The 26,932-nt window shown below is 35.6% G+C and overlaps 1 protein-coding gene across 3 annotated transcripts in view; it reads right to left on the reverse strand.

The window, feature by feature from the left end:
• The window catches only part of LOC132295029 (clustered mitochondria protein), a 31,506-nt gene extending 4,949 nt beyond the window's left edge, over positions 1-26,557 (reverse strand). The window contains exons 1-24 of one of the 3 annotated variants that reach the window (XM_059793101.1): positions 26,279-26,557; positions 25,392-25,713; positions 23,455-23,516; positions 22,984-23,173; positions 22,654-22,794; positions 22,348-22,504; positions 21,977-22,170; positions 21,786-21,887; positions 19,026-19,161; positions 18,727-18,855; positions 17,354-17,720; positions 16,903-17,007; positions 16,271-16,389; positions 16,036-16,144; positions 15,808-15,948; positions 11,743-11,877; positions 11,477-11,647; positions 11,186-11,272; positions 9,705-9,839; positions 9,132-9,287; positions 8,972-9,040; positions 7,245-7,403; positions 6,776-6,832; positions 6,652-6,692 (exon numbers count right to left, since the gene is read on the reverse strand). In XM_059793101.1, the coding sequence (XP_059649084.1) occupies positions 6,652-6,692; positions 6,776-6,832; positions 7,245-7,403; positions 8,972-9,040; positions 9,132-9,287; positions 9,705-9,839; positions 11,186-11,272; positions 11,477-11,647; positions 11,743-11,877; positions 15,808-15,948; positions 16,036-16,144; positions 16,271-16,389; positions 16,903-17,007; positions 17,354-17,720; positions 18,727-18,855; positions 19,026-19,161; positions 21,786-21,887; positions 21,977-22,170; positions 22,348-22,504; positions 22,654-22,794; positions 22,984-23,173; positions 23,455-23,516; positions 25,392-25,698 (3,269 nt within the window). In that variant the 5' untranslated portion in view covers positions 25,699-25,713; positions 26,279-26,557. Of the gene's footprint in view, positions 1-6,651; positions 6,693-6,775; positions 6,833-7,244; positions 7,404-8,971; positions 9,041-9,131; positions 9,288-9,704; positions 9,840-11,185; positions 11,273-11,476; positions 11,648-11,742; positions 11,878-15,807; positions 15,949-16,035; positions 16,145-16,270; positions 16,390-16,902; positions 17,008-17,353; positions 17,721-18,726; positions 18,856-19,025; positions 19,162-21,785; positions 21,888-21,976; positions 22,171-22,347; positions 22,505-22,653; positions 22,795-22,983; positions 23,174-23,454; positions 23,517-25,391; positions 25,725-26,278 lie in introns of all 3 variants that reach the window. The other 2 variants (XM_059793102.1, XM_059793100.1) reach the window with 2 other exon arrangements.
• Positions 26,558-26,932: the final 375 nt, after the last annotated feature.

Here is a 26,932-nt window from a genome sequence, read left to right on the forward strand (position 1 = left end):
CATGTTTTGGTGGCACACATATTGTAGCTTGGACTTGTACATGTTTCTTCCCAATCCCAACAATCCGCGGAGTGGGGCAGGGCAATACACGTTCGTTGACATGCTGTTTGTGCAAATTATGACTAAAAAAGTAACAACTAGTTCATGGGGTGGGAGTGGAAGACCAGTAGTATTTGCCAATGGGTCAGCATGTTTTTAACAATAAAATAATACAAGTACTACTTCCTAAATTCTAATTAATTTGAACACTAATAACAAAAAATATCTTACTTTTAAATAGTCTTATATTTTTTTATAACAAAAAAATTAGTATTTAATAAAAAAAATGATCAAATGAAATAAGTAGTACAAACGCTCTAATAGCGCTCCTGCTCTCAAAATTTTCTAGAACTTGACAATCTCACGCTTTTGCTCCTGCTTTATGTGACTTGGCTTTTGACAAGAACAAAAGAAAATTGTAGTAAAGGAACTAAAGAAGGTAAAAAAAAAAAAAAAGGTTAATAGTTAACAGTATGGGTAGTTATGGTACTATAAAATAAGAGATGATGTATTAATGGTTTAAGGGCCTTCTTGTCATTTCCTTTAGAAGAAAATGCAAGCGGAGTGCAAGTGTAGAAAAGGGGAGTGCAAATATCGCCTCCCTATATGTATATGAATATAGATAGCAAAAGTGAAGTGGAGGAACAGAAATCATAACCATTGCTCAGTTGAATTCTACCCCATCATCATCTCACTATTTCTCCATCTTCCTCTGCAACTTTTTATCTCTACATTATACAGCTTGTTGGGGAGGGGAGAGACATGTATGAGTCGAAGTTGCAAGAGGCGTGTCACCAAAACAAGTGGGGATTACCCAAGTACTCAGTCTATGAAAGGACCAGATCATAACCCAGAATTTTATGAATTCAGTGTCCGTCAATGGAAGGACTTTTGACACACCCACTAATGTAAATCCTCCAAAGACGCCCAAAACGAAGTAGCTAAGCTCGCCTTCCTCCACTTCACTTTTGGTATATTTCTTTGTATATATAAACATACACAATGTCAAGACCCAAATCCATAAGTTCGGGTCCGTGACAATGAAAGGAAGTGAACTGGACTCTTACTCAAGACTAAACGCAAAATGACTTGTCAGATGTCTAAAGGCCACAGAAATGCACCCAAATGACACGTTTTAGTATCCAAGATCACAAGCATTGAATGATCACATAATTGTCCCAAAACCTGCCTTGAATCATCCCATTTAGATCATTTGTAGCATGAATTACAACATATTAGTAAAATTACAAGTAATCAGGATGACAATATCCAACACTAGCATGCTTATACAAAGTAAAACACTCAATCATTTGCATTGACGGAATTCATTAGTTAGACACCCCTATCTCAACTATGGAGCAAAACTCTAATTTCCCCAAAGATGATTGTGCACCAAAATGAAATCCAAGACCAAAGGAAGAAAGCCTTGATGCGATCTACAATTTCTTTAACTAAAGCTTGACCAATATTCAAGTGCAAAAGTCTAAATCATGTAACAAGAGAAGAAATGGGGACAGGGAGGAGGGTGTGGCCGGCTGCAACAAGAGGAAGAAAATGGTCTTCCTCAGTCCCCCCTCTTATATACTCACGTGGTTAGTGGAGGAAGGGTCCCACCACTTTGACTATAAAATTGACATCCATGCCCCCATTTCTTCCGACACATGTACATAACTAAAGGTTACACAATTAAAACTAATGTCCAAAATACAACATAAAAGAAAATAGGTAATGTCGGGTAAATTCCCAAACACAACAACCAACCCTTGGCCCACACGGGGACCTCTTGGGCCCACAAATCCGAAACGAATAAGATGACACTAAATACACCTCTAAGAGTCTGTAACTTGAAGAAATGCCCAAAATAAATCCAAGAACCATCGTGGAACGTATACCCACACATAGAACATGCAATGGATACAAAAAGAGAAATGCGATAAAAAGAAAAATAACACTCGGTCACCAAAACCTCCCCAACTTATAGGGTTTTTGTCCCCAAAATCAAACCATTCCTAAAGTTGAGAACAAATCCGGATACTTGGAACGGTCCCGTTCCCAAGCGGCCTCCTCCACTACGTGGTTTCTCCACAATCTTTGACTAACGGGATAGTCCTACCTCTCAACACCTGCTCTATAGTGTCAAAAATCTGTATCGGCCTCTCCTCATACGTAGCATCCTCGACAACCTCAATATCCACCTAACTCAAGACATGTGATGGATCCAACTCATACTTCCTCAACATAGAAACATGGAACACATTGTGAACCTTCTCTAACTGTGGTGGCAAGGCCAAACGAAAAACCACCTTACTGACGCACTTCAATATCTCGAATGGCCCAATGAATCTAGGCGACAACTTGCAACTCCGCCCAAACACATCAATCCCTTGTGTGGGGCGACCTTGAGAAACACATGGTCTCCCACCTCAAAGGATAAAGGTCGTCTCCTCCTGTTGGCATAATTGTTCTGTCTACTCTGAGCCGTAATCAACCGCTATCGCATAAACCTAATCTTTTCTGTGGTCTCCTCTTTGTTGGACCGAGGTAGGTGCCCGTGAGGGTCCGGTTTTGGTTTCTATGTTCGGGAATTATCCCGACATCACCTATTTTCTTTTATGTTATATTGTGGACATTTAGTTTTAATTGTGTAATCTTTCATTATGTACATTTACACGTGTCGGAAGAAATGGGGGCATGGATGTCATTTTTACAGATAGTAGTGGGCCCTTCCTCCACTAACCATGTGAGTATATATGAAATGGAGAGGGGGCTAAGGAAGACCATTTTCTTCCTCTTGTTGCAACCGGCCACACCCCCCTTCCTTTCCCCATTTTCTTCTCTTCTTGTTACATTATTTAGACTCCATTATCATCTCCTTGCACTTAGATTTTGGTTAAGCTTCAGTTGAAGAATTGTAGATCACACCAAGAGATTTCTTCCTTTGGTCTTGGATTTCATTTTGGTGCACAATCATCTTTGGAGGAATTAGGGTTGTTCTCCATAATTGAGGTAGGGGTGTCTAACTAATGAATTCATTGGTCTATGCAAGTGATTGGACGTTTTACTTTGTATAAGCATACTAGTATAGGAAATTGTCGTCTTAATTACTTGTAATGTTTCTAGTATCTTGTAATTCATGCTGCAAAATATAAATGTGATGATTCTAGGCAGATTTTGGGACAATTATGCGATCATACTTGGGCCCATTTGGATGCTTGTGATCTTGGATGCTAAAATAGGTCATTTGGGTGAATTTCTGGGACCTTCGAAAAACAAGTCATTTTGTGTTTTGGTTCAAAGGCCGAAAACAAAGACGAACCCCAAGGACCCAAAAAAAACCCAAAAAATAAACTAATTCCTCTATAGATTCACAATTTCTCCCCATACCCCAGCAAGAAGGAGAGCTAACAATAAAAGATTTCACAGCCCCAACAGAACATTCCTCTCTTACAAAGGATCTTCTATCCGCTCCTTCCATAAACACTACCAAATGCATAAGGGCACCACCCTCCGAAAGTCACGAGTGTGGGAGCCCACACAACACCCTCACCGAGCATCAATCAAGCCTCTCGAAGACAAAGGCACGACACACTGAACACCAAACAATCCAAGAAGAAGACCCTAACAATCGTGAGCCACGGGACAATGCAAAAGGGAGATGGTCAACTAACTCTCCATCCCTCTTACACACGCAGTCTAGACCAAAAAGGCCACCTTGAGAGGGCCTTGGCACCATAAACCACCATCCCTGGGAAGACAATCTCGGGAAAGTTTGAGAGGCATCTAAACAAAACAACGCACATCAAATCTCCCCTGAGAGAGTGTGTCCAAATGACAGAATCCAGGCCATCACCATCAAACACCTGACAATACAACCGCTCCAAAAAAACCAACAAAGTTGTCCACTTCCCAGTCTTGGAAAAATCTCGAGAAACACGCATCCCAATTTAGCATCCCGCTATCAAGCCAATAATAGTCAGAAACCAAGGCATGTCTATCTTCTTCAATGCTGGTTATATATCCTAAACTACCTTTTTTCTTTTCCAATTCCACATAAAATAATAAAATAAAACTCAACATATAACTCTAAGAATTCACTTTCTAAGATTTTCGTTATTTTACTTTTTTTCAATATTTTTACTGATTTTGCCTCTTACTTTCATATAGTTATTAAGCATAGGCAAAAGAACTACTAAATATTGAGTATATCATTTTATATTGGAATTTTAAGGCTCTACGTGAATAGGATCAAATCTTATTCGATGGTACATGAGGTTCCTCTTTCTTATTCTTAAGCAAGTCCCCAAGAGGACTTAGTTGATCCGTGATTTATTTTTCATCTTTCGTTTCCTTTTCATTTTTTTCAAGAAATATATCGATCAATTCTAATTCTTTTTCTCTTGATTCTTTTCTGATTGAAATGTATGGATCCATGGATGCATGTCAGTATGTGTCTATATAGATCCTGTTCATGGATTGACAAAAATGTGCAAAAGCTCTATTTGTATATTACTTGTGTTGGAAAAGAATCTAGCAGCGGAAGTTTAAAAATCATTTCCCATTAGTTATTGCAAATCAATCCTAGGAAGAACTAGAATTCAATAACTTTGGGCAACTTGTAGTTTTCCAATAGAGGTGAATTCTTCGATTGAAAAACTTTTTAAGTTCTTCTTACCTAAAAAGCAAAATAAGTGGAGCAGCTTTAACATTTTGTTGACACCACTCACATCATCCAAACATTACGATTTTCGGATATGTTGTAGAAAATTGGGTTAGCTATCGAACCCAATAAAATTTTTAACCAGCTATCCAACCCCTTTTTTTTTATCCAACCCAATTTGAATCACTCAACACTCCAAATATTCTATGAGATATGCCCAAAATAGTCAAACACGTTCAGAGTTGTGCTGACACCAGAAAAATGCAACTTTAAATCCAAATTGGAAAGCCTTGCTGAACTCCAAAAATTTTGGGCTTCGGATATGTCATAGCCCCGAAATTAGTTTCCCAACGCCACTGATTTCAGGTCAATCCAACTAGTAACGATGGAGAGATATTTAAAACAGTGAATGCAGGTCCGGAAAAATCTGGGCTGTGAATTTTCAACTTTCAACCTCCTTTGAAGCTTCCTTCAATTGTTGATCATGACAATTATAAACCACCAAATCTTCACTCCTACAACCTCGATGATAACCACAAACTATGAAAGAGTGAACTCCAAAAGAGTGTAGGAAACCCTAGTTTGAGAGAGAAGATGAGACGCTTAAAATAACTTGGGGATGTCTGCCTAACCCTAGGGGAAAGCCTAGGATGGCCACCCCTTCTCTCTCTCTCCCCTAATTTCCTTCCAACTCTATTACTTGCTTATAAAGTTGGGCTAGGAGAAGGATATGTTGGCCCTATTCACACTTGGCTTCCAATGGGCCCTATTAAAGGACTGATCAAACCTATTGATTACCCTTCTATGCGAAATTAGGATATTGGATCACATATAGCCATCAATCCAATCATTAATTTATTCTTTATTATGACTGCTATATCAATTCTGTTTGATCACTTAAAAAGTTTCTTTTCTCAAATATAATATATTTAATAAATAAATATATAATAAAAATCTTTTTCATCAAAAACTACCAGCACTGGATTTCAGTGATTGAAGTTAATCAAGCCAAAATAAATAACTAGTTTAAGACTTGCATAGATGACATCTTGAAAGCATATGTTCCAGAGTCATTCAAGTAATGATTTCCCAAAATACCCATATGTTAGGCCCAAGGACCCATTGAAGTAAATCAAAGCAAAGATACATTACTTTCTCGGGGTTACGTAACTTGCTAGAACACTTGATAAAGAGAAATTACTACGACAGCCTTCGTATTTTCTACAACTTATTTTGATCCGTTAAGTACTCACCATGTACAAGTCCTATTTATAATGACTAGAAACCTACATATTACACTGTTACAGAATAGAGTGACCAACTCTTTCTAGGGTGCGAGCATATTTAAGACGTAATATCTATGATTTATATCCCCTAAGCATATCTCCTATTACAGCATGCATATAAATCATATTACATAATCAATGGGTAACTTGACTCAACTCTCGAGTCAACCAATAAAAGGCATTCACCATAATTCAGATTTATTAATAACGAATGTCAAATATATTCAAATATTGGCTCTGAAGGGCACATAATCCCAACAACTTGTTTGGAATTTACCACAAATTTATAGACGTGCATTGCGGGTGCACGTTAACTAGTATAGCTTAAAAGTTAAACCAACATCCTTGCACCAACTAATGAAAATAATTTATTTTTACCTCATTTCAGTAAATTATTCTTCCCTATAATATGTTACAATCATACGCTGCCTCTCAAAAATGTCCTTTAATACTGTTTTTTAAATAATTAAAAAAAAAAAAAGGAAAAAGAAAAGAAATGCATTTGTTTATATTGTGAATAGTGTTTCATTCAAAAAGAGATTAGAAATAAAGTACAAGAAATATAGTTAACTACAGCATTAAGCTGAAGCACCAGTATGCTTATTTTATCAGATTTAGAAAGAGATTTAATATTGAAATGTTATGAAAATTGGAGCTAATGATGATTACCGGCAGCAGTTAGCAACCTCCCGATGCATTGGACCAGTCACCTGTGATCCACCATAAACCAATCATTGGAGTTTCATAACAACGAAAAGTAACAAAGAAAATTCAGAAGGAACGGAAAATATACCTGCTGAAGTATTGTAAATGCCTCAAAAAACAATGTGTAGGCTTCACTAAGCATTCCCTGAGACAAGTGACAAAAGAATTAATAACAACATTCCAGCTAGAGTATTCAACAGCAAAATTGGTGCAGCCACCACTACAAAAAATATATATCTACATATATCTTAATGCTTCAAATTAAATTTAAAGCATATGTAGTTCTTTCCATTCAATCTATCTTACTGCATATCCCAGGCAATGCAATGAGTTCTTTATTATTTTAACTAGTTTTAGATACATGATATGTCCATTGTTGATCAAGCACTGCTTCGCCTCCACATTAATTCAACCTTGAGTTAGAGTTACTACTTGTTCAGAAAAACACTAAATATTATTGCATTCGATTACTTATTGAATCCTGATATTTAGCCCTATGGTGGAAACAATTTATGGTTTGTAATTGGTTCACAATAACATAAAACAATAGTGCATACCTCAGCCAACTGGACCTTTCCTGTTTCCACGAGATCCTTAGCTTCGGAACATACTGGAATAGAATGCTTCACGATAGGTTGGAGATTCAAAATATCTGATATTTGGAAAGGTGCTGCAGCATCAAGATCATATTTGCGAGCTGCAATGGTTACACCTACCTGTTGAGCACCAAATTCAAGCATTGATTATTTCACTGGAGACCAAAAGATGAGTAATCTATCAACCCCTCATAAAATATAACTGAAAGCTACAAGTGAACACTCCGTATTATAGAGACATAATTTAACCCACGTCCATCTAAAAGCTTAAACTTGGAAGTTTTACATGGCTACTAATAAGACTTCTTATGTCTTTAGCAAATATTAAGCAATCCATGCATAGTAGAAATTACAACTTTTTAGTTGGTTCTAGTCCATAAGTCGTAGTATTTGTCATAAAACCCTTATTACAGAGGCACAATAAAAGTAATCAATAAATAATGGTTGCTGGCTCATTTTTTAAAAATATTACTCAAAGTAGGGCCACATATTAATTTATATTAATTGTTTAAATAATTGCTTCACTCAGAAATGAAGAGCACAAACGATTTATTTATTTATTTTTCTTTCCAGAGAGAAATGGAATTACTTTTTATTTTTTTAAGACGGAATTTTTTGCACTATAGTAAAATGAATCGAAGTGTAAATTTAACATTTAGTAAATTTACAAAATACTCTATGATAACCAATCTCTATGGAAGCCCATAATAGACTGATCAGGCAGGAGCACACAAAAGCCACCATGTAAATAATCCAGCGCATCACATTCTGAAGCCTCAATAAGTTACCTAAAAATTTATTTTGTTTCCTTCATTCTAAAATGACAACAAATAGGCAAACACCAGTTTCCATAAAGCACCCCAAAACAGGCTTCACTTACTGCCTTTGCCGGCTCAATGGGTGTCCCCCTAGACTTTCTTCATTTTCATTGTAGTTGATAAATGTACAAGCATACTCATGGATTCTGAACAGAAGCTCAAGCATATGCCACACATCCGACAACAAAATAAATTCCAAATCAAAAAGTATGAGAATACTAGCTCATTTGTCTTGCAAAACCAAACGCAGGAAAATGAAGGGGATGTACTCATTTGGATAATAGAAGCATAAGCAATCCATTTCGAGCAGAGGATTCTAACAATTAGCTCAGAATTTCTTTGAGGTAACAGCACATTCAATCATTTGTATACAGAAATATATAGCTTCATTTGAGAAAAAGCTGAAAAATAAGTGGCTGGAAGCAGGTATGCATTAAATTTGCAAATCCTGTTTCAAAGGCTGATAAAAGCCCTTTAAAGAACCATGCAGATGTAAGTTACTGCATGCAATTTGTGCCTTTACATTCCTTTCCAAATTTACCATTTATTATAGCTTTCTAGCATGTGCTCAACCAACAAATGTTAATAGGTAAGCCATTCCACATCAAGCAGATAATAGCACAAGAATACATTATTATATTCCAAAAGCTGTAGGAAGCATTATTTTGAGGCATTAATGACTGCCAGTAAATAATAGTTTGAACGAGGCACTGAAAGAACATGATATGCTACACTAAACGAAAATATAAACACAAAAAACAAATAAATAAAATAAAAAAGATGCAAACTGTATCCAGGCTGAAATCCAAATTCTACACAATGGCAAAATGGGAACAAAACCAATTAGGAAAAATATGAAATGTAAATTACCTTTTGGCAAAGGTTGCGTATAACCGAAAATTTCTTTACTCGAGATTTTGCATCCTCTGGCAACTCAAACTGGAGAAGAGAAAATGTTCTCAAGCATAAACTAATGCATAAAGTTTGATGTTGCAGTGACCCCAATGATTCAATTGAAGTTTTATGATACCTGGTATTTAAGTTTTGCAAATTCTAAAATGTCAAACCACAAACTATCAGAGGTAGAACTCATATATGATGAATGTTTCTTTCTTGCAGTTCCTCCATTTTTCCACTTTGCCTGCCCCCTAGAAGACTTGCTTGAAGCTTGATGATCCGCTTGATCCTGTAGAATTTGCACACAGGTGTTAATCCTCAAGATTGCTAGCCAGTCAGAAAAACATTTGCAATTTGCTCCCTGTCTCTTCATAATCGTAGTAGATCTACACTACCATATTCAATTATTATTATTATTATTATTATTTTATTTCCGAAGTATCTACTATTATATTCAGTTCTTTTAGTAGATCTACTAATATTTCAATTTTTAAGTTTTTTTTTTTAATTCTAAAAACCCTTAAATCTGAACTTGATGGATCTCTTTGTATCTGTATAAGTGTGTGTAGTACATGCACAGAAAGGATCATGTGAATGATATTAAGGAGCCACACGGACTAAGGACTTGCAGATGTGGTCTGAATATTAAAAACCGGCATATATAAACCAGGAAGAACTTATGAGAGCATTGCTCTATAATTTTTACCTTCTTATGGGTTTTGGAGTGCATACTGTTAGCGGTACCTTTTACAGAAACAACTTGACAGTTTCCGAAAAAACAGTTGAAGAAATGTGAAATTGCAGGTCCAATATCATGATCCTCGGAGTCTCTCAAGACATCCTGCATAAACAGAGGAATTGATGGTTAACACCAGCCACTTACTCTACAATAAAATTATAACCTATAACAATTGTTCATGACCTCTAGCTGTCAATCCATCACCAGCATATGTTAATGCATCACTCAGGAAGGTAGGATTATAATTTAACCTTTCACAAAAAACAAAAACAAAAAAAACAAAAAACAAAAAACAAAAAAACAAAAAAAAACAAAAAACAAAACAAAAACAAAAACAAAAAATATATATATATATTTATTGGGTCACTATAATTTGTATTACAGCTACCAGATCCAGGAAGGTAGCATATATAAAGTAATAAAAAAGAGGGTAGCTTACATAGGTGGATAAGATTTCATGCACAGATGATAACACCAACTCAAAGCCGCATCAATTAGACAACGATAGATAGAGTACATAAGAATGGCAAACAATGAATGCATGGAAAATGTCTCCACTTTCCTCTGGGTTTGATATACATTCAAAAACATTAAGATAAGCATACCCAAACACTTGCTCAACTGAGAATCAAGTCAAGCACGTTGAATGGTTTTACTTAACAAGGATCGATGAATTCAACCAAAACCAGATCATCAACATATACGGGTTACTAGAGGTTGGCCAGTTAACTAATGAAACCCAAGCTCATTTATTGCAGGTGGGTTCATGATCCCAGATCAGATTTTGGCACCACCAAATATCAAAATTGGCAGCAACTTCATATATAAAGTTAAGGAACTTTTAAGTGGCTCGCACAATTACTACAAACTCAGAAAAGTTTTTGAACGACTGACACAGTCCCATCTCCAATAAAAAAATTCTGATTCGAATAGAACATTAAGTCCTATACATTCGTATCAACTTTACACTAAAGTGCAGAATGATTATTAACAGAATACATTAAGGCGTCATAATTCATCTTCCACAACACGGCGACAATATCATAATCAACAGCAGCAAGGCATTTCAAAAAAATATATTGCCAATAAGCCAAAAGAAAGAAACTGGGAATTGTAAATTGTAATTTTACAACTGCCACTCCAACCCCAAGAGCTACTCACTATCATAAGATCATATCTAGAATCTATATATATATAACTAGTAGCCTTCACCACTCCCAATCCGAAGGGAGAAAGGAAAAATATCTTTCTCCAAGATGAAATGGACAAGCCAAGTGAGTCAACCAGCATCACTACCAGAGAAGAAGAGAAGGTTGCTCGACCTATTATGAGATTCCAAGTTTGGATCTATAATCCTGTGTTTCCTGGGTAACCATGCATAACAAGAACTTCCAAAACTAACTTGTAATGACAGGAGATGCTGAAGCAACAAAACAAATGCCGATCACCTTTAGAATGTGCTTTGCAGACCTGACAGCAATTTCATTAGAACAAAGATCCCATAAATGAGGTAAGTGCTTGGTTCCATCAGCCACCTGAACAAGGAATTCGAAAGTATCAAAAGGGGAATATTCATAGAAAGAGAAAACTAGAGTAAGACTTGCAACTCACGCGGCACACATTTAGGCTTTCAATTCAAGCTATAGAAAACGCCTAATCAACAATACATATCTATTGTCCCAAATTTACAAAGCCTATTATAAAAGGACCGAATGAAAACTAATTTAGCAGATGCTTACTTTTCCAATATAGCGAACATTGATTCCATGAGCATGGAGTGCTTCAGTTAACGTCTGGCCATCCATGGGTGAAACCTCAAGTGTGCAAAGGTCTTGTATAAATTTTGTAAGGACAACATCTCTGAGATAAAAACTTGCTTTCCTCACATTTTCTTCATCTGCAGCTATCTCCTGGTCATTTGCGAGGGAAAGAAGATACGTAAAAATTGAATCTGTATTAATATGACCAGAAACAAAACAGTGAATCACAAAGTTACGGAAATTACATCTCGACTTCCAGCTAATTTAAACTCTGTAAAGACATTAGGATTAAAAAATATTTCCTCGCACAATTCTTCATTGCCAGAAGGTGCAGAACCAAATTCTTGAACAGCCTCATTTTTACCATCGTCTGTCATATCCTGTGAAATACAATACTTGGAAATACATAACCTAAATCGGAAGCAGAACAAAGCACAAGCATATATTCAAAATATATATTTTATGTACTGGGATTTAAAGGATTAACATGTTGTTGCTCTCTGCTTTTAATATGACGAAAGCAAGAAAAACACACACACACACACACTTGGAAACCATTATTTTCCTATTTAATGAGAAACTTGCATGTTCAGAATCTACAAAAGAAATGAACTAGTTTAGTCATGCTTCCCTAATATTTCCTAAAAAATTCAGTAAATGCTGCCACAACTTTCAATGTTCTCCCATGTTTCTTTAACATCTAATGACGGCCACAGGGCTGTAACCCATTTTGAGAATTAGAACAAGAATTAAAGTTTTGAAGGTTTACCACCGACCCTTTACCTCAAGTGGTATCTCCTCTTCCTTCCAAATGGAAGGTTGAGGGTTCAAGTCTCCTTATGTGCTACAGTGTACATGGCCATGTGAGTTGATTTTTTGTGTTTTTTCATTCCCAATACTAGACAAGGAAATACTATACCACAAGCTCTCATGACATATATTTCAAGCATAGAGACTACTAAACGGCACCCCAAGAAAAGATGATAATCACCTTACAAATCACTTGTTAAAAACCTAGCGAAACATATTATGTTTGGTTCAGATTGATTGAATTCCATATAAATCAATTGTTCAAAACTCAGCTTAACATGATTGAGTTTGGTTCAGACTTCAGATTGATTGCATTCCATACACAATATAAAAATTAAAAATTGAAATAAGCATGTTCAATCACACTTTTGAAAGTCAACATTAATCACTAAAATTTTATTGAGGTATATTCAATTTCTATGGCGAAAGGAAAATCCAAATGATCAGGACCAATCATTTTGACAAGTCATACATGGCCAATTTAAGTTGGAATTCCAATACTTAAGGAATGGCAAAATAAAAAATAATATAATAAAATAGTAGTCCAAGATAGATAGAGAGTATTGTGTTAGAAAAATGGCATTGTTATTAGGGTAAAATGCAAAAAATAAAAATAAAAAATAAAATAAAATAAAAAACCCTGAACTATTGGTCAATTAGCAATAAACCTGCTAAACTATAAAAGTTGCAAAAAAAATGGCATTGTTATTATCCATTTTTGTTGCAGATCACCCCATCCGGCGATACGACGGTTGAATCTTACTGGAAAAAATATCATGTGACAGACAACTTAAAATTAAAGACTATAGTGCCCTTATGAGTATGAAATGACAATAATACCCCTTTTGTGACTAGACCCAAACCCAAACGTATCTGAAATACAACCAAACACCTACACCCAAACACCACCTATCATCCACCATGTATATGGTGTAGCGAATATATATATATATATATATATATAAGTTAAAAACCCTGTTCACCTTCTTCCTGAAAAAAAAAATTTCTTGTTCACCATACCAATCTGAACTCTCTCTCTCTCCTCTCCTCTCTCCCTTCTTATGTGTGTGTGTGTGTGTGTGTATATATGTGTGTGTGTGTGTGTGTAGTTTGTGTAATTCTTCAATTACACATTGTTGGGACAATCGGATTTGCAGAGGATGCCTTCACCGGATAAGAAACAATTGCAGATGACGGCATCGGATTCAACAATAAACTGCAACTTTACTAGACCAATTGGGTTTTGTGGTTCAATTGCGACTTTACTGAACAATAAATTTTTGTGGTTCAATTGGGTTTTTTGGTTTTATTGGGTTTGACAACGTGTGGTTTAGCATGAATTATTCGAGTTTATATTGCTTTGGGTCTGGTTGTGGGGTGGTGGCAGTGGGTTTGTGAGGGTGAGGGTGTAAAGTATCCTACAACTTTTCATCTATCTCCGGCGAATCAAACCCAACCTCAATACACGTTTTCACTCATCCAGATCATTAGTGACGCTCTTCCTCCGCCTGCTCCAACAGCCATAATTGCCCTTCGCTTCAGCCACACCTCGTCGCGGTACATATTCGGCGACCAACAGATCTGATCGTTGTACGCTTTCTCTCTCAAAACTCTCACTCTCTCTCTCTCTCTATATTATACATACATATATGTATCTATGTATATTAGTCATAGTACATCTCCGGCGACCCTCAGCCACCCCTCGTTGCCTCATCGTGGTAGTCTTTGGCGACCAAGAATTCTCCTTTCTATAGTAAGGTGTATACTGTGTGTATATATATATATATATGTATACTGGTGACGTAAGGTATATATTCACTTTATTTTGATAATTTTTACTTTATTTTATTAAGGGCTCTTTTGTAATTTCATCTCACTTTATTCCATGTGTTGTCACACTCTCATTGGTTGCTCAAATTTTACTAGCCACGTTAGCAACTTAAAGAGGGTAGAGTTTAAAACTACATCGTTTTATAGTAAGGGTCAAATGGTCTTTTGCCTTTTCCGGTGACCTGATGGGGCAAATTGCAACAAAATCATAGTTCAAGGAGATTTCTTGCAAAACCCCAATAGTTCAGGGGGATTTTTTGCATTTTACCGTTCTTATTATTATGAGCTAATGTAGATTGTAGAAATGGAACTAAGCATAGAAAATTTCTCCATTAAAAACAAGGATAGCAACTTTCATCTCTACTATAGGTGGGTGGTGAAAGATGCATAATAGAACAGGTACGGTGAGGTATTCAATGCGATGGGAACAGGTACGGTGAGGTATTCAATGCGATGGGAACGGTTTCAGGCAAATGGAAATTGGATTGGACTCAGGTTTTCTAATTAGGTGCACCACCCCCACCCCTGGTGTTCAAAAAGTTCCCTACATTTTCCAAATAAGGGCAATTCTTCAATTTGAAGACACAATTACCTAAAATGCCCTTAAGACAAAATTAAAATAAAAAACATTGATTTCAAATTTTTTGGGATTTTTATTATTTAAAAAATGGGAATTGTAGTTTTGGAGTTTTTACAAAAAAAATAGGATTTTTGGAGTTTTTATAATAAAAAATAAAACTTGAAGGTTGAAATACCTAAAATGCCCTTAAGGGTATTTTGGGGTTTTATAAAAAAAATAAAAAAAAATATCGGTCAAAATTGATGACGAGGGGCAATTTGCTACAAATTTTCAATTATAGGGATCTATATGCATATACTAAGTAGCAGGGCCGTTTTTTGCACGTTTCTTATACAACAGGGGTTTTTTTGCATTTTGCCCCGTAATTTATTAGGGTTTCTGAGTCTCCTTCACTCCCACCAACAAAACAACTGTCCTCTCCTCCACAACAATGTGATCAAAGACCAAAAGTTCTACTTTCTCCATTCTACCTCTTCTCCATCTCTACAACTCTTGGCCTCACTCACTGGCATCTCTGCATCTCTATTAGATCAATTTCTTTTATATCTGACATCATGCCCTACTAAAAACAGAGAGAACTTTAGTTTCTCTTCAATAATCAACTTGGTATTGCATGTAATTATTTTAATAAAGTTCCTCTCTCTCACAGTCCGTTCAGTTTGATAATATGTGGCGTTCATTGACTGTGTTGTGTGGTAGTCCACATGTGTTGGGATTTTTTGTTCTATAACATTTAAGATCTGTCATTGATTTTTATCTTTTTCAGTTTTGGTCATTACATTGTTTAAGGATCTGCTTGGATTTACACATGTCAGGACAGGACGGGAACAGGCTGGGTGTTCTAGTTATAACTGGAGATGGTATCATGAGTTGAAACCCATCCCGTGTTTGGGATGCTGTAACAATGCACGGGCCACATAGGGTCTAGGGGAACCCACCCATTGTCATCCTTAATTCACTAACAACAGATGCTCTTAGAACATAAATATTAAACATAACCAATCAGTTTCAACTTGCAACATTACTGCAGAATGCTTTTATGCTATGCTTAACCTACAGCAGCATCACCAACTAGTACGACACCTTTTACCTGCTTGTCAGTTGATGCTAGCGCTGTATTTGCCTCGGTTCCTACTTGTTCTTCAGCACTATCAACTTTTAGAGAATCAATGGTTTCACTAATCTGTCCCTCTGGCTTAGACCTAGATTTCAATCTCTCTGCTGCTTCAGCCTTTCACAAGAAGCCAATCCAAAATTATAAGTAGAATATACAAAACCAGTTCAAATAATGTAAACAAAAGCATTTAGCCCAATTCACCTGGCAAAAGGCAGTGATTAATTCAGGCCTCAAAATACAAAATCTGGAGCCTGGTCCAGTATAATTTGCATCACGAGGAGTGACTCTCATCAGGTCCAAGAGATAATGCCTGAATTTCAGAATACATAATGAAGAGCATGTGAAGTGTCAAAGCATAGTATCATCAATTGTTGTACAGACGGGCAGAAACTGACGTCAGTGAATGAAGGTAAGAAGAGATTGAGATAGTAACTACCTGTCATCACTACCAACGATACCCTTGCATTCCACAGGTGCGGCCAATTTGAAAACATTTCCAGATCCATCAAGGACTGTATGTTCCTTCAAATGGAGGCGTTTGGCAGCCTCTATCACCTGAAGTACAGAAGGATCAGTACTCTAGACCGAACAGGTAAACAGAAGGAACTAATAATATCCATAAACTCATTAAAAAAAAAAAAAATAGAAGGCAACAAAAGAAAAATATAATCTTTTGAACCATATAGATTTCATAACCCAATCTCCACAAAATTGTTCACAAGGACTAATAACTCCTATGAAATTTTATTAGGACAATCAACTCCTACTTTGAATAATATTTCCAAGTAAGTTTCAAAATGATTCTTTTTCCAGTATTGCCCTTTCTTACTGAAATCCCTTTAATGACCTTTCCCTACTGAAATATTATTTATACCCTCCTATAATTTTGTAACTAATATCAATTTACAATAACCATGAAAGAAGACATGGTTTTAACTGCTACCAACCTTAGCAATTCTTAATTTCACTAATTAAGAGTGAAACTTATTGTAAGGTCCAACAAGAAATTTTGTAATCAACTAAATTGACAGCATGATAAAAATAAACGCATTCCATAATCGTCCACACCTTGGAATGAAAATCTTCATTGCAGCAAATTTTCTTGCCGTTGTCAACAGAACCATACAGAAGAGAGTCTGATTTATCACCTTGAAGGATGCCTGGTAAAACACTCTGCAGGAGGGGGGGAATGGTGATTTATATGGAAAAAATACCATACTTAAGGGGGGAAAAAAGGTCGATAAGCAAAAAAAATGCAGTGAGCATTAAGTAAACACAAGAATAGATGCATGTTAACTGGGAATAACAAGAAATATTCACAAGTTGACATTGCCAATAAATAACCATAAAACTACAATTAGCAAGATAATAAGGTAAACAATACAAATTTGTTAAACTATACGATAAATCAAACATTTAATCGAACAACTCTATCCACCAGTCTAATCCATGGAAATATAATAAATAATCAGTTTTCCAGTAAAAAAATCATGTAGGTCATCTTAAGTTCAGTACACACCTGTGCTACTACTCTATGACCCCTGTAATCAATAATGGCCATAGCAAGATTATACAGTGCGGGAACATCAGCCTCCTGGTATGCCTTGGTCCCTTTCAAATCATTATTTGCAGAAGCGTATGTGGCTTGCTCAGTCTCAGCCAACTGTGCCTCGGCAGGTATATCAGGAACCAAATCCACGACAAGATTTTCTGTATTTGAGCTATTAGATTTGTCCCCATTGGAAATTCTGGAACCATTATCAGATAAATTATGTAACGAGTTGGTACTTTCACTCTTTAAATTAATATTTGAAGCATGCTTCCTCGACAGCTGCTCAAGGTCCGCATCCACGGCAAAGCTGAAGAATATGTTATTGTGGACATACCTAGAATCAAGAACATAATATAATGTTATGTCTAACTTATGCTACACATGATAAACATCAAAGACAAAGAAATAATGCCAATAATAATAACAACATAAAATAAAATAAACTACCTATGTATGCAACAACAATCACATAAGGCTTCCGCAAGCACCGATATCTAAAAGATACTCTTGACTGTTTAGCTCATAAGGTTAAGAAATAAGAAGTATATGGTTCAAGTGACAGCACGTACAGGAGGCACTGGACACATCCAAGAACATATCATTCATTTTGATTTGATTCCAACTCAACTTTTCCAGTTTAAAACAAATATCTTTGTGCATAACAATGATAACAGCAATACTTCATGAAAAGGTAATGTTTGCACATTGTCTGCTTACAATAGGCTTAATTTCACCCTATTGAAGCTTGATGAGGTTTTCTTATTCATTAGGCAGCAATATAGAAGAACCCCAGACATCAGCATGTACCAAGGCCGGGGGAAATAAAAAGAAAAATTATTCTTCTTTAAGTATTTATGCCAAGTAGTTTAATATAAAAATAAATGGCCAGAGAAACAAATAGACATATATTATACAGTGATGCTAAAATTTCAATTCCTCACCTCACATAGACATTGACCTAAAGCAGACAAACTTGAAACCAGTTTAGAGGGGGAGATATGTATATATATATATGTATATGTATAAATAGAGAGAGAGAGAGTGCAAACTTTCCTTGGATCAAATTGTTTCAAATTTATCAGATCCCGAACACATTAAAAAAATATTGAAATTTATCATTTAATAAAGAGATTCAAAGAGACATCTAACAGACATAATGACTAGCTAATAAGATGGAAAAAAACAAAGATTTCAACATTGAACCTCAAAGTACAAATTAATGATGTCATTTTTATTCAGTAGAGCAACCATAAAGGGCAGTTAATACTAAATAAATCCTATTCTTTGACCACACACTTTAAAACAAGTTAAGCATTGGTGATATTAATAGGTTCACTAACATGTGAAAGCACTCTGGATCAGTTGGATTAATTGGCGGTATACATCTGCTGATGACTCCAATACCACCACTAATTGCTGCATCAACAAAGTCAGAAGTCACTTTGTAAAGCGCCCTATCCCGCAAAATCCTGCAATTAAATTCTTTATATAAGAGATGGAGAATGTGAAAACTGAATGGAGTTCATCAAATATTACGAACGTGACAAATGTAAAAGAGATAATCTAACAAGACATGAATGAAATTGGCAAACCAAAATCATAAATGTAGCGAGGAATACTAATAGATATCTCATTACACCTTTCCTGAGGAGTTATATGCGGAAACTCCCGACAGGACTGCAATTCTTCGTTCCAATCTCTCTGCATGCCAATTAGCTCACTGCCAAATGAAAGTGTCAGTGCATTCTCTGCCCTAGCTGCATCACGTTTGTGATCTGAAAAACGAAGGAACCAATAGACAGAAAAACACAGATATTAAGTATTTTATTGAGGAGATGATCAATACTAAATAAGTAAAGAAAAGAAAATTATAAAAAGTTAAAACATTCTGCCACTGAAATTTAAAACCATGAAGATGAATGTAAAAAGAATCTAAAATAAACTAATCCCAAAATTATTTTGATTTTGCTCTTCATGTGATTTACCAATAAGCAAATATTTTCGCAATACAATAACTGTACAACAGTGAAAACTCAAATATACATAATTAAATCAACAATAAGCAAATATTTCTATTCAAAAACAAGTCCCAGTTTCATTACATGCATTTTCAGTTTCTTTGCAAAACAAATGTAAAATTTGGGAACGTGCAATGTGGGGAAGGCAAAATATTGGAAATAATGTAAAAAATGGGTAAGGCAAACTCTCTCTCTCTCGGGAGTGCTTTTCTTTGTCAATGAAACCATGAAGTGAACAAGTAATCCTGAGGCAATCTGTAACCACGCAATCAAAAGCACTCCATCTAGAGCTCTGAGAGCTTAAGAAGAGACAAATTGACAAAGACTTTCTGCTCGGATGCAGATACATAGTTCAAAATAAGATTTTGACTCATTTGATACAAGAAGCAAAGATATCTTCCTCAAACTCATGTATCTACTTATCTCATCAATGTTAACACCATAAATACAACTCATTATAAATGGTAACGTTTAAGCCATTAGGAAAAATATGGAAACAAATTATGGAACAACCAGCCAAGACATATAACCTCCTTTTCGGCTTAAAGGGAATTTAATTCAGGGAAAAACGCAGCAAACAAATATTTGTTTTTTGGTCAGACGCGGTCATATAGTTCAAAATGAGGTTTGACCCATTTGATGCAACAAGCAAAGAAATTTTTGTTGTACCCACACATAGTTTAGCAGTACACTGGATAGAAAGCTACTCACCTCTTCAATATAAATACAGTTCATTGAGATGGAAATCTATGAGCCATCAAGAATTATAAGGTCGCAAATATTGGAAAAAAAGACCAAGACATAAAAATTGGGATGAGGCCACCAGAATGTAGCAATACCAAACAGTCAATCTGGGAAGAAAAAAGCAGTGGCTCTATTTAACTTGCATCTCTAAAGAGTTCAAGCATATGCTTTGGAAAAGCTCTTTAATGATTTAGGGTCTGTTTGGTTTAGATCTTGGAAAATAGTTTTCAATAACTCTGAAAACAAACAACAGTTCCACATAAGAAAGTTATTCAAAATTTGGGCCTTCCAATTTTCAGAAAACATTTTTGAGAAAACTGTCAACCAGATGAACTTATAGAATATTTTTTGTATTCCAATTCTCTGAGAACAGAAAGTTACTCTTATGAAAACTACAAGGGCCTTAGTTGCCACATTTTCCATAAAGTGAAGCCCAATGTCGTATCTATTGCATGAAAGTCACCAAAAAGAGAAGTGAAAACTCAACCCCGGTGGATGCTTTCTTGGTAGCCTATGCAATTTGGTAGCGACAGTACCATTAAAGATGATGTTGGGAACACAATCAATACATGTTCTAGCCTGAAGGGTATCAAGTTGCAATTTTTACCAAGATTGAATCACTCTAGATTTATCTAATTCCTTAGAGGCTATTTATTGGAATGCTAGAAAGGCTGGCTTCAGAGTAGATTCATTGCCAAGGCACAGGGGTTTCTTTAGCGGTTCCTATGAAGGGAATTTTTACCCTCCCCCACCCCCCTCACAAACAACCACACACACCAGGATCCACTTTTTCGTGTCATGCATGGGTTTGGGGGAGGGGAGTTTGGTTGGATTTCATCAATTCCTTAGAGGCTATTTGTGGCTAGAGTAATCCTACTATGAGGTCTCCCAAATGACACTTCTCATGAGCTCTCCTTTAAATTAGCATACTTTGGGCAAAGAAAATAATCCACAAATTATCTCTGTTTATTGTCAATGATAAATTTTGACATTTTTTTTTTTTTTTGACAAGTAATAATTCATAAAAGGCGCTCAAAAGGGGAAAGCTCCCAAAAGAAACACAAGCCACCTACGACGACACTATAACTTTAAGCTATCCACAAAATCCAAAAGACTATCCATAGATATAGAATTTCGCCCATTCACCCAAAAGAATAAAGAAGACAGCATATTGTATTTGAGAGACCAAATAGGAGACTCCTCCCCGTCAAACGATCTCCTATTTCTCTCACGTCAAAAGCCCCACCAACGACAAAGGGGAGTGGCCCTCCAAGCGTCTCAGACTAAGCTCTCCAATATACACTCCCATCCCTGCGTTCTAGATGTCATGCTGACACATTTCACTATTCTGCTACAATAACATTGCCACTAGTACTTTCTTTTATCTTGTATGATATTCCTTATGATTTGTATTTTTTCTTGTGATCAGCTTTTTCAGTAACCTTTGAAGGATTCCCCATCCTTCTTCATTGTTTATTTGTTCTTTCTTCTGATAATACACTTTGGTTTCTTATAACAAAAAATACACACATATATATGTATGTATGATTTTATTCAACTTCAAAAAAAAATGAAAGTCCGCAAATAGATAAAACAAAAAGTTCATCACAATACGAAGTGCGATAAAACTAGATTACCAGGAACAGGATACAATCCTAGCCATGAATTTGGTGGCAATAGAGATGGGGCATTCTCGAAAGGATGTGCAGAGGCCTTCCTTTCCAAGGTTTCACGAAAAGCTTCAAATAGAAAGACAAAATAGACAATAAGATGGTTAGACCACATTGAGCACAAAAGGACTAAGCCTACTCTAACTATGGTTAGTTACCTTTCTTGAACTTGGAGCTAATTTTTTGCAAGAGTCCAACAAGGGTTGTTGCTTCAAATGCACCTTTACTCGGTCTTGGATCAAGGCTATTCCCTGTGCTTGAGTTAGCATAAAACATTTTTGTGGTTCCCGTAATACAAAATTTATTTCCTTCCAATGTTATCACATCCAGATAAATCAAATCCCCAACAAGCCTGGAGGTGACCAAAAACAACATGCATTATGTTATTTGAAGTTCCCGATGCAAAACCATAATTTGTTTGAGAAGATAAGAGATTTTTATTAGGATGCCTACTAGAAAACAGAGGAAATACAAAGAGGGCAGACCACACAGAAAGGGATTAGAAATGCTTAAAGGATTAAATATTCACCTCCTATGGCTTGGAGGAGGATTAAATGAAGAGAACACAATACTTTCCACGCATTTGATCTCTTTAGAAGGCGATGACAACAAATTAGTAAGTGAACCAGTAACATCCTCCATGAAACCCAAACTATCGAGCTCTGAGACGTCAGTTTTTACTGTATCTAGACCATAGTAAAATCCAAAATCAAGATGGTAATGAGTTTGCCACGAAATGTATGTGTGTTAGATATGGTAAATAAGAAAATAACCAACCAAAAAAAAGGAAATAAAGCCAAAAAGGGACCCAGGTTGCAGGCTAAAATTCCCAAACCTCCTGAATTTGCCGAAGAACTTTGCCCTGTCTCGTGCTGTAACGCAAGTGATGTTGATAATGAGGCATGCAGTGTGGAAAGAGAGAGCAATTCTCTTGTGCGAAGAACATGGGCCCTGATGGATCTATCATCATATAATGCTGCAAAAATTAATAATATCGTTTTTAAGTAGGTCAATGCATTCATACATACAATCCCTCATTCCGATGTGTCCAAAAAAATGTAATACCCCCAATTCACTGTTCTGGATGCAAGAACCAAATTTAAGGGGTTGTAGCAGTTCCCATCCACATGTATCATAAACATAAGCAACCAAGGTAGTAACATACCAGCAACCATCTCCAAGGAGCAATCACCACTGGTTATGTCTGCAACTTCAGAAATTTCATTGTAATCTTCCAGATGATGAACCACACCATCCTTTGTGCTCAGTAATAAATCGTAGCACGTAAAGAAGCAGGTCTCCGGAGCATCAAGAAGAAACTGTCTCACATCCATAACAGAATCTCCAGGGCTTAACTGGAAAAACAAATCATTTCAACAATATGAGTGCCGGTAGAATTTGAAAGCATAGCCTAATTAAAGGTAAATAAGATGTCAATACTTCAATGATGCAAGGAAATGCTCCATGAGTTAAATAACTAATAAATCAAATTTAAAAATAGTTTCACTGTTACAACTAGGAAGATAAAGGATTAAGGGACCAAATAGTAGAAAAAAATGGATATAGCCTTTCATTTTTCAATCAATCCCATAAAAGCATGAATCATTAGAAACAGTCATTAATAGAGCTAGCTCACTTGTAGTTCAAGCTTCTCGCCACCTTGTGTCTTGACAGAAACAGGATACAAATGAATGTCCCCTGCAACACACAAAATTTTTCTAATTAGATACATACTGAAAAGCTAAAAATTCAACTCCCAAAAATTTGAACAATATTCTTCATATGGAATCATCCGCAGGTAATCAAATACTCTGTCCCATTTTAATTGTCCATTTTGGGTTTTACAACTTTTAAAGGGGATGTGCATTTAATGCATTGCCCCCTTCTAAAATTCCAAAGTTACCCTTTGAAGTTTAAATATATAGGGGGGTATCAAGTTCACAAATTTTTAAAAACTTAGAGGACATTATTGGAAAGATTCATTTAACGTAACTTTTTATATGGAACTGCCAAAAAAGGAAAGATGGACTATTAAACTAGGACGGAAGGAGTAACTTTTTGTTAGGTTGATTTGAGCTGACTTTATCTAAAACATAATATTTAAACAGAAAAATGTGAGATGGTATTAATTAGGAAAGGAAATAGAGTTTGAAAAACAACTGAATGAGACTTTTTGTGACAAATTCCAGGAAAATAAATAAATTACTAAATATAGGGACACAATCAATCTGTCTCTTCCATATATATATATATATATATATATATATATATATATATATATATATATATATATATATATATATATTATCGTGTACTTATCAAAAGAAAAAAGAAAAAATATCGTGAATGAATAGGCATAATGACTCCTGATGGTTGGATTCCCTTCAACAAGGGGTGAAAATTAGAAACAAACCGCTGAAATTACATGCAAGAACCTTATGTTTAGAGACAATGTCAAAAATAAATCCATTTCCTTCTAAGAATAGTTGAGTGATATTGCAAATATATAGTTGATTACTGGGTAAACCAGTGCTGGGTTATTAAAGGAAAGCAAGGGTGCAGTGAATACACGGGCACACCATAGAGTTACCCGCCTCAAGTAAGGCAACACTCATTTTAAGAGAAGATTATTAGGCACCTACACAATTTGTTTGAGGTGCAAGGCACAACTTCATATATCTACATCTGTATTTTAGTTTTCCAAATCATCCCTTGTCTGTTTTGAAATTTTTTCTTCTAATCAACATATTTACAGTAACAGAATTGCTCAATCACTTTTATTTATGTTTAAGGAGTATAATAATTTTTTACATGTCCTGTAAGTGTGTAACAAATAGTAACATTGATCTGATGCGTTCCCCTAACATAGCTAGCTTGCCTAATTATAAATTACTAAATCCTGGTTATTGTTTTTTCCATTGATGGCTCTTATATTACAACTTTCCCTTTTAACTGTATGCATACTTACATGGATCCATATATATGTGTCTGTAAAAACCTTCTGTTACACACACATGCACCAAGTTAAGAAAAAATGCATGCACGAGTACATCATCACATTCACAGAAGTGGATATACAATTACATATTCCACTTAGACATGTTCATCTTGGGCATTAAACACGGAATAAAGTATGAGAGTTTCTTAAAAATAATGATTAGGTAGAAAGATTCGTGATGAAGTTACTCGAAACAAATTAACTGAAACTACTAAAGCAACGCAAGTAAAGATGGAAAACAGATCATAAGTATATAAACATATATATGGATGACTCATTTCAAAGTTAAAACTTCTAATTCATTTTAACAAACTGTTGGTCTTCAATTTCTAAAAGCCAAGGAACTTTATATAAGAATTAGGATTCCAAACTAGACAATCCAATTACCTGGGTTAGGAATCAAAAAAAACTATTAATTCATTAGGTTTGATTCTTTCAGTTTTTTAATCTACTCAGAAATAAAAAGCAATAATAAATAATAATATGAAGATAAAAGGTAGTGTTATTATGTCAATAGAATGTTGAATTGTTACAATGATACGAGTAGAGGAATACCCAAAAAAAAAAAACTTCACCTTGCTTTGCCTGGTTGTCTGAATTTGCATTTGCAGACTCCTTTACATCTGACTTCGTACTAGATGATTCACACACAGCCGCAGTTGAATCACACACAGCCGCAGTTGAATCACACACAGCCGCAGTTGAATCACACACAGCCGCAGTTGATTCACACAGAGCCGCCCTTCCATTAGCATCAGGTTTGGGAGCCTCTGAAGAATTTAAGTTCTCTTTCAGGGGGGCATCAGATGATACTGCTTGCTCCACAGAATTTGTAGTATTAAATGCTCTCCGATTCCTCCCTTTATTCGATTTCCCCGCCATTTGTACCTCCTAATACTGAGGATACACTAAAAAAAATCATAAACAATACTAACTATTAACTGTCCAGTAAAAGGAGGGAAAGAGGAGAGGTCAAAAACAAAATATGGATAGTAAAGATCAATAAAGTGATTCCATTTTCTCCTTCAGATTGATGAAGATAAATCATGACCCAACATGGACAAGTTTAGAACTAAAAAGAGTTTTTTTTTTAAAATTAAAAAAAAAAAAAAAAAAAAAAAAAAAAAAAAAAAAACCCATCTTTTCAAGGTAGTATGCATACGCAAGAAACACCAATACCCATAAAGAAATGCAAAAGAACTCCACATGAAATCAAATAAAAAAACATCAAATCCCTTAAAACCTCCATAAACAATCACAGAAACAAATACCCAATAACATAGGAAGTACAGATCAACACATACAATGAAAGCAGCATAAAAGATTTGGTACCCAAAACAATGATTTTGAGCAACGAACCATCCATAAAGCCCACAAAAAAATTACAGAACATTGAAGACAAACAGTTAAATAAGCATACGACGAACACAAACACCAAAGAAAAAGACAGCAGTGGTATTACCAGGTAAGAGAAGGCTACAATCGCAGTTCAACTGTCTGATTAAATGCAAGAAGATAGTTAAAGTACATAAATATGTGTATACGGATATGGGTGAGATTTAGAGAGACAGAGGGTTGGAGGAGAAGGGGGTTGAGGTTTTGAAGGGAGGGGGAAGAGCAGAGAAGTGGCTGAGAGAGGGGGACGGCGGAAATTGGCCCTTTTATTATATATTACATTTGATTGCTCTTAGGAGAGAGAAACACTTCAATATCCCAACTGCTGGGCTTGGGCCTTTCTTAGGTTTGTGTTCTTCGTTTCGTTGCGCTACTTCTATTATTATTGGTCTTCCGAGTTTACAGTCTGACACTCCACTTGTGAAACGACAAATTTGCCCCTATATTCATGCCCCAAATCGGTTCTTAGTTTATCCATTTAAAAAAACAAAACAAAACAAAACATATTTTGTTGTGTTAAAATTTGAATCAACTTAGGGCTCATAAAATTGAGCATTAAGCACTCAAAATTTTAAGAGTTAAATTTGTATTGCTGAAGTTGTAGGTAATAATAAAAATTGAGATTCTTTATTTTTTTCTAGTGCTTAGTATATTTATTGATTAAGTGAAATTACGGTCGTTTAAATTTTATTTTATTTTTATTAGCTCTAAACTTGTTACT

This window comes from Cornus florida, unplaced genomic scaffold (genome assembly GCF_030987335.1).
Source record: "Cornus florida cultivar Cherokee Brave unplaced genomic scaffold, ASM3098733v1 CherokeeBrave_3.0.0_Hap2_Chr02, whole genome shotgun sequence".
Taxonomy (NCBI): Eukaryota; Viridiplantae; Streptophyta; class Magnoliopsida; order Cornales; family Cornaceae; genus Cornus; species Cornus florida.